Below are 8,315 nucleotides of genomic sequence, written 5' to 3' on the forward strand. Positions count from 1 at the left end.
AGCTTCCAAAGGTAATCCGGGTTTAATCGAAATGATACTGAATTTTTATCGAAACTTATTTCCACCGTGGAATTTGTTCATTCGTGAGGGCTTAACTCCTGTTTGGACTGAGATGTCACTCTTAAATGAAAATTTGTGATTTTCTTAATGTTTTATCTCTATGGTCGTATGAATAATGCCACTTGCACAAGTTTATTAAGAGCAAGTCCAATGGTGTAGCTTAGGGACTTGCTTGCAATTTCATAAAATTGCAAGCTAGTTGCTACACCATTGGAGAAGGATGTATATATTAGCTTGGCTTAAGCTAGTAGCTTCATTAAGCTACTTGCTTAGATGGCCCCACATTTACCAAACAACCAATAGGAAATTAGCTCTATTAATTTTTTATTTATTCTTATTATTTGATTTGCATTTTAATCAAAACCTACGTATAACTCAAATTGCTTGATGTATCGAATTGTATCGCCGACGCTAAATGCTTAGTTCGAGCATACTATATCTAAATGCTTAGTTCGAGAATTTGGCTTACTTTGCTGATCATACAACAGCAGCAAAAGCTTGATCACTGACAGTAACACTTACATTTCTGGTATGAATTGAACTTGTTATGGTTCGACATTTTCGTTTTTCTATATTGAAGTGTGATAAAAAAAAAAAAAAAAATCATGATCACAATTTTAGAGGAGACAGTCTCTCGAATAGAGACATTGAATTAAGTGAGGAATATTATTTATGTTGCTGATGATCCAATGCTATATATAACTCCTATAGTCCTATATCTACAAACAACCAAAATCTACATATAACTCCTATAGTCCTATATACTTGTGTGGCTTTTCTAACCAAGATAGTTCAACGCCGATGTCGGGTACCGAGTCTCAAACTCACAACATGAAGTTGAAGAAGAGGATGAAGTTCAAATCGTAGAATCATCAAACATGAAAGGCAAATTTAAGTGGAGCCAAACAAAAGATGAGGATCTATGCAAAAGTTGGTTAACAATTTCAAATGACGGTGCCACCGGTAATCATCAATCTTACAATAGTTATTGGCAAAGAATTGTTGACTACTACAACGAATGGAGGAAAGGCGGTGATCCAATCGACATTCCAAAGGCTTCTAATCATTGGTTTAAGATGAGCGTCAAGTATCAAGTTCAACGGATGCTATATACAAATTAAAGAGAGTCATCCTAGTGGTCATAATGAAGAATCTTTGAAGAACATGGCTAATCAACTATGGAGTACTCGTCACAAGAATGGCCAACAGAAGACATTCCCATATTTGCATTCTTGGGAAATTCTTCGACACCAACCAAAATGGGAGGAATTTGCAAATAGGAATAAAAACAAATGTGCATCAAAGAGACAAAAAAATTCGATGACAACCACACCGTCTACAAACATCGATGAAGGTACCAATGTAGAAGAAATATCGGAGAAACGTCCAATAGGTCAGAAGGCATCTAAAGCGGCATCGAAAGGTAGGGGCTCTAAGAAGAAGGGCAGTGAAGACTTTGTGAACTCATTTGGAGAGTATAAAGAGTTACAAACAAAGAAATTTTCGTTATGGGAGGAACGCATCCGTATATCGGATTTTGAAATTCTAACCAAGGACACTTCAAATATGGATGATCGGGCAAGAAAGGATCATGAACAAGTGTGCAACATTATTAGGGCTAAGTACTAATAGAATGATTTCTGTTTAATTAGTCGATTTTCTGAATTATTACGCAGGGTTAAGCATAGATTACGTCCATTTAATTAGTAGTTCGTAATAATAAAAGCTTTGATTTGTTTTAGACAATTTATGCAAAAGTTCGCAAAATTGAATGAACATAATATAGATAGAAAAACTTCGGAGGTCAAAACAGAGGCTTTAACGGCCTTTTTTCGAAAAAATACTTGGCCAAGTCCTCCACTAGAACCCTACAACACAAAAGTAATTAGGTAAAAAAAAAAAAAAAAAAAAAATAACAAATCTTCAACACAATATCAAAGGTCCTAAATTAGTGAACCAGATCAATTGCATGATTAATAACACCATCAAAAGTTTAACATTACCATGAATTCAGAACATATATTATGAGTTATGACCCGTAAACGTAGAGATTAATTAGGTAAAGAAAGCCCAAAAAATATTCAACACATCATTGAATTTCAGCCAATTTCACACAAAAATCAATATCAAAAATCCTAAATTAGTCAATGAATTTGTAGATCAAGAGCATGATAAATAACAACTTTAAAATCTGAACTTTACCATGAGTTCAAAACATTTATTATGACCCATAAACATGCAAATGAATTAAGTAAGAAAAATCTATGAAACTCAAAACAAGATCACTTAGAAGAGCAAAGACACCGCAAGGAAAAACACGTCTAAACGAGAGAGTTTTTGAGTTGTGTTAGTATGAAAGGGTATCCAAGTGACTCAGTAATAGGGGCAAAATCAACCCAATCAATTTGGTTAGATTATGCAGCCATATTTGTAAGCTTCATTAACCACTAATCAGCTCATCAACTAATGGTCCCCAAGACGACTTCACTCAAAACAAATAACCGAAAAAACATCATTCATATCCAAACCTAGTCCTCCCACCCATTCACCGAATCATACCAACAACAATAACGACAACATAAACATAGTGCCTCAATGGCTCATGTAAAATTGCAGTAAGCGTGGAGGTCGACATACGCAGCCTCTCCTTTGTGTTAGCAAACCCAAGGTGAAAATTGTGTCGATAAATGCATCAGGTGACAAGAATCATACTATTTGAATAAAATACTACTCACATACATTCAATCACGATTCGTAATCAATCAGTAGAAGAAACATAATCATTTACAAACCCTAAAAAACAACAATTGGAATTCTAGCAATTGAATCCCTTACATTAACATCATTTTCAAATACTTCCAATCAAATTACCATAGATAAATTACACAAATCAACAATCACTCCAATCAAATCAAACCATAATACTAAATCAATCTAGCCTAAACCTCAAGCAATCAATCACATACACAATTCCCGATCAATCGAAACCCTAAAAAAACAATTGGCTTGAGTAAGATATATAGTTAGAGAGTGATACCGGAATTTTATCGTGATACAATTGCCTTTTATCAATACGACGAGCTTCCAAAGGTAATCCGGTTTAATCGAAATGATACTCGGGAATTTTTATCGAAACTTATTTCCAAAATCGTGGGAATTTGTTCATTCGTGAGGGCGGAACTCCTGGTTTGACGAGATGTCACTCTTAAATGAAAATTTGTGATTTTCTTAATGTTTTATCTCTATGGTCGTATGAATAATGCCACTTGCACAAGTTTATTAAGAGCAAGTCCAATGGTGTAGCTTAGGGACTTGCTTGCAATTTCATAAAATTGCAAGCTAGTTGCTACACCATTGGAGAAGGATGTATATATTAGCTTGGCTTAAGCTAGTAGCTTCATTAAGCTACTTGCTTAGATGGCCCCACATTTACCAAACAACCAATAGGAAATTAGCTCTATTAATTTTTTATTTATTCTTATTATTTGATTTGCATTTTAATCAAAACCTACGTATAACTCAAATTGCTTGATGTATCGAATTGTATCGCCGACGCTAAATGCTTAGTTCGAGCATACTATATCTAAATGCTTAGTTCGAGAATTTGGCTTACTTTGCGATCATACAACAAAGAAAGAAAAGCTTGATCACCGACAAAGAACACTTACATTCTCGGTATGAATTGAACTTGTTATGGTTCGACATTTTCGTTTTTCTATATCAAGTGTGATAAAAAAAAAAAAAAAAAAAATCATGATCACAATTTGAGGAGACAAATAATAGAGACATTGAATTAAGTGAGGAATATTATTTATGTTGTTGATGATCCAATGCTATATATAACTCCTATAGTCCTATATCTACAAACAACCAAAATCTACATATAACTCCTATAGTCCTATATACTTGTGTGGCTTTTCTAACCAAGATAGTTCAACGCCGATGTCGGGTACCGAGTCTCAAACTCACAACATGAAGTTGAAGAAGAGGATGAAGTTCAAATCGTAGAATCATCAAACATGAAAGGCAAATTTAAGTGGAGCCAAACAAAAGATGAGGATCTATGCAAAAGTTGGTTAACAATTTCAAATGACGGTGCCACCGGTAATCATCAATCTTACAATAGTTATTGGCAAAGAATTGTTGACTACTACAACGAATGGAGGAAAGGCGGTGATCCAATCGACATTCCAAAGGCTTCTAATCATTGGTTTAAGATGAGCGTCAAGTATCAAGTTCAACGGATGCTATATACAAATTAAAGAGAGTCATCCTAGTGGTCATAATGAAGAATCTTTGAAGAACATGGCTAATCAACTATGGAGTACTCGTCACAAGAATGGCCAACAGAAGACATTCCCATATTTGCATTCTTGGGAAATTCTTCGACACCAACCAAAATGGGAGGAATTTGCAAATAGGAATAAAAACAGCGGTGCATCAAAGAGACAAAAAAATTCGATGACAACCACACCGTCTACAAACATCGATGAAGGTACCAATGTAGAAGAAATATCGGAGAAACGTCCAATAGGTCAGAAGGCATCTAAAGCGGCATCGAAAGGTAGGGGCTCTAAGAAGAAGGGCAAGAAGACTTTGTGAACTCATTTGGAGAGTATAAAGAGTTACAAACAAAGAAATTTTCGTTATGGGAGGAACGCATCCGTATATCGGATTTTGAAATTCTAACCAAGGACACTTCAAATATGGATGATCGGGCAAGAAAGGATCATGAACAAGTGTGCAACATTATTAGGGCTAAGTACGGAATAGAATGATTTCTGTTTAATTAGTCGATTTTCTGAATTATTACGCAGGGTTAAGCATAGATTACGTCCATTTAATTAGTAGTTCGTAATAATAAAAGCTTTGATTTGTTTTAGACAATTTATGCAAAAGTTCGCAAAATTGAATGAACATAATATAGATAGAAAAACTTCGGAGGTCAAAACAGAGGCTTTAACGGCCTTTTTTCGAAAAAATACTTGGCCAAGTCCTCCACTAGAACCCTACAACACAAAAGTAATTAGGTAAAAAAAAAAAAAAAAAAAAAATAACAAATCTTCAACACAATATCAAAGGTCCTAAATTAGTGAACCAGATCAATTGCATGATTAATAACACCATCAAAAGTTTAACATTACCATGAATTCGAACATATATTATGAGTTATGACCTTAAACGTAGAGATTAATTAGGTAAAGAAAGCCCAAAAAATATTCAACACATCATTGAATTTCAGCCAATTTCACACAAAAATCAATATCAAAAATCCTAAATTAGTCAATGAATTTGTAGATCAAGAGCATGATAAATAACAACTTTAAAATCTGAACTTTACCATGAGTTCAAAACATTTATTATGACCTTAAACATGCAAATGAATTAAGTAAGAAAAATCTATGAAACTCAAAACAAGATCACTTAGAAGAGCAAAGACACCGCAAGGAAAAACACGTCTAAACGAGAGAGTTTTTGAGTTGTGTTAGTATGAAAGGGTATCCAAAGAGACTCGAATAGGGGCAAAATCAACCCAATCAATTTGGTTAGATTATGCAGCCATATTTGTAAGCTTCATTAACCACTAATCACCATCAACTAATGGTCCCCAAGACGACTTCACTCAAAACAAATAACCGAAAAAACATCATTCATATCCAAACCTAGTCCTCCCACCCATTCACTGGAATCATACCAACAACAATAACGACAACATAAACATAGTGCCTCAATGGCTCATGTAAAATTGCAGGGCGGAGGAGGTCGACATACGCAGCCTCCTTTGTGTTAGCAAACCCAAGGTGAAAATTGTGTCGAGAAATGCATCAAGTGACAGAATCATACTATTTGAATAAAATACTACTCACATACATTCAATCACGATTCGTAATCAATCAAAAAGAGAAGAAACATAATCATTTACAAACCCTAAAAAACAACAATTGGAATTCTAGCAATTGGAATCCCTTACATTAACATCATTTTCAAATACTTCCAATCAAATTACCATAGATAAATTACACAAATCAACAATCACTCCAATCAAATCAAACCATAATACTAAATCAATCTAGCCTAAACCTCAAGCAATCAATCACATACACAATTCCCGATCAATCGAAACCCTAAAAAACAATTGGCTTGAGTAAGATATATAGTTAGAGAGTGATACCGGAATTTTATCGTGATACAATTGCCTTTATCAATACGTATTTTAGCTTCCAAAGGTAATCCGGTTTAATCGAAATGATACTCGAATTTTTATCGAAACTTATTTCCACCTGTGGAATTTGTTCATTCGTGAGGCTTTAACTCCTGGTTTGGACGGAGATGTCACTCTTAAATGAAAATTTGTGATTTTCTTAATGTTTTATCTCTATGGTCGTATGAATAATGCCACTTGCACAAGTTTATTAAGAGCAAGTCCAATGGTGTAGCTTAGGGACTTGCTTGCAATTTCATAAAATTGCAAGCTAGTTGCTACACCATTGGAGAAGGATGTATATATTAGCTTGGCTTAAGCTAGTAGCTTCATTAAGCTACTTGCTTAGATGGCCCCACATTTACCAAACAACCAATAGGAAATTAGCTCTATTAATTTTTTATTTATTCTTATTATTTGATTTGCATTTTAATCAAAACCTACGTATAACTCAAATTGCTTGATGTATCGAATTGTATCGCCGACGCTAAATGCTTAGTTCGAGCATACTATATCTAAATGCTTAGTTCGAGAATTTGGCTTACTTTGCTGATCATACAACAAAGAAAGAAAAGCTTGATCACCGATAAGAACACTTACATTTCTGGTATGAATTGAACTTGTTATGGTTCGACATTTTCGTTTTTCTATATTGAAGTGTGATAAAAAAAAAAAAAAAAACATGATCACAATTTTAGAGGAGACAGCTCTAATAGAGACATTGAATTAAGTGAGGAATATTATTTATGTTGTTGATGATCCAATGCTATATATAACTCCTATAGTCCTATATCTACAAACAACCAAAATCTACATATAACTCCTATAGTCCTATATACTTGTGTGGCTTTTCTAACCAAGATAGTTCAACGCCGATGTCGGGTACCGAGTCTCAAACTCACAACATGAAGTTGAAGAAGAGGATGAAGTTCAAATCGTAGAATCATCAAACATGAAAGGCAAATTTAAGTGGAGCCAAACAAAAGATGAGGATCTATGCAAAAGTTGGTTAACAATTTCAAATGACGGTGCCACCGGTAATCATCAATCTTACAATAGTTATTGGCAAAGAATTGTTGACTACTACAACGAATGGAGGAAAGGCGGTGATCCAATCGACATTCCAAAGGCTTCTAATCATTGGTTTAAGATGAGCGTCGAAGTATCGAAGTTCAACGGATGCTATATACAAATTAAAGAGAGTCATCCTAGTGGTCATAATGAAGAATCTTTGAAGAACATGGCTAATCAACTATGGAGTACTCGTCACAAGAATGGCCAACAGAAGACATTCCCATATTTGCATTCTTGGGAAATTCTTCGACACCAACCAAAATGGGAGGAATTTGCAAATAGGAATAAAAACAGCGGTGCATCAAAGAGACAAAAAAATTCGATGACAACCACACCGTCTACAAACATCGATGAAGGTACCAATGTAGAAGAAATATCGGAGAAACGTCCAATAGGTCATAAGGCATCTAAAGCGGCATCGAAAGGTAGGGGCTCTAAGAAGAAGGGCAAGAAGACTTTGTGAACTCATTTGGAGAGTATAAAGAGTTACAAACAAAGAAATTTTCGTTATGGGAGGAACGCATCCGTATATCGGATTTTGAAATTCTAACCAAGGACACTTCAAATATGGATGATCGGGCAAGAAAGGATCATGAACAAGTGTGCAACATTATTAGGGCTAAGTACGGAATAGAATGATTTCTGTTTAATTAGTCGATTTTCTGAATTATTACGCAGGGTTAAGCATAGATTACGTCCATTTAATTAGTAGTTCGTAATAATAAAAGCTTTGATTTGTTTTAGACAATTTATGCAAAAGTTCGCAAAATTGAATGAACATAATATAGATAGAAAAACTTCTGAGGTCAAAACAGAGGCTTTAACGGCCTTTTTTCGAAAAAAAAACTTGGCCAAGTCCTCCACTAGAACCCTACAACACAAAAGTAATTAGGTAAAAAAAAAAAAAAAAAAAAAATAACAAATCTTCAACACAATATCAAAGGTCCTAAATTAGTGAACCAGATCAATTGCATGATTA

At 34.5% G+C, this 8,315-nt stretch overlaps 2 protein-coding genes across 2 annotated transcripts; both read left to right on the top strand.

The window, feature by feature from the left end:
- Window positions 1–1,224: 1,224 nt before the first annotated feature.
- Window positions 1,225–1,689, top strand: LOC141649437 (uncharacterized). The gene has a single exon (XM_074458129.1). It carries the CDS (start codon window positions 1,225–1,227, stop codon window positions 1,687–1,689), a length of 465 nt encoding a protein of 154 aa, XP_074314230.1.
- A 5,525-nt stretch (window positions 1,690–7,214) lies between these two features.
- Window positions 7,215–7,799, top strand: LOC141649442 (glutathione S-transferase T3-like). The gene has a single exon (XM_074458133.1). The coding sequence runs from the start codon at window positions 7,215–7,217 to the stop codon at window positions 7,797–7,799; it is 585 nt and encodes a 194-aa protein (XP_074314234.1).
- The last annotated feature ends 516 nt before the right edge of the window (window positions 7,800–8,315 follow it).

This window comes from Silene latifolia, chromosome 1, assembly GCF_048544455.1.
Source record: "Silene latifolia isolate original U9 population chromosome 1, ASM4854445v1, whole genome shotgun sequence".
NCBI classification, from domain to species: Eukaryota; Viridiplantae; Streptophyta; class Magnoliopsida; order Caryophyllales; family Caryophyllaceae; genus Silene; species Silene latifolia.

Excerpts from the sequence above, each read along its gene's own strand:
- LOC141649437 (XM_074458129.1), top strand. The coding sequence starts at position 1,225 with ATGGCTAATCAACTATGGAGTACTCGTCACAAGAATGGCCAACAGAAG.
- LOC141649442 (XM_074458133.1), top strand. The coding sequence starts at position 7,215 with ATGAAAGGCAAATTTAAGTGGAGCCAAACAAAAGATGAGGATCTATGC.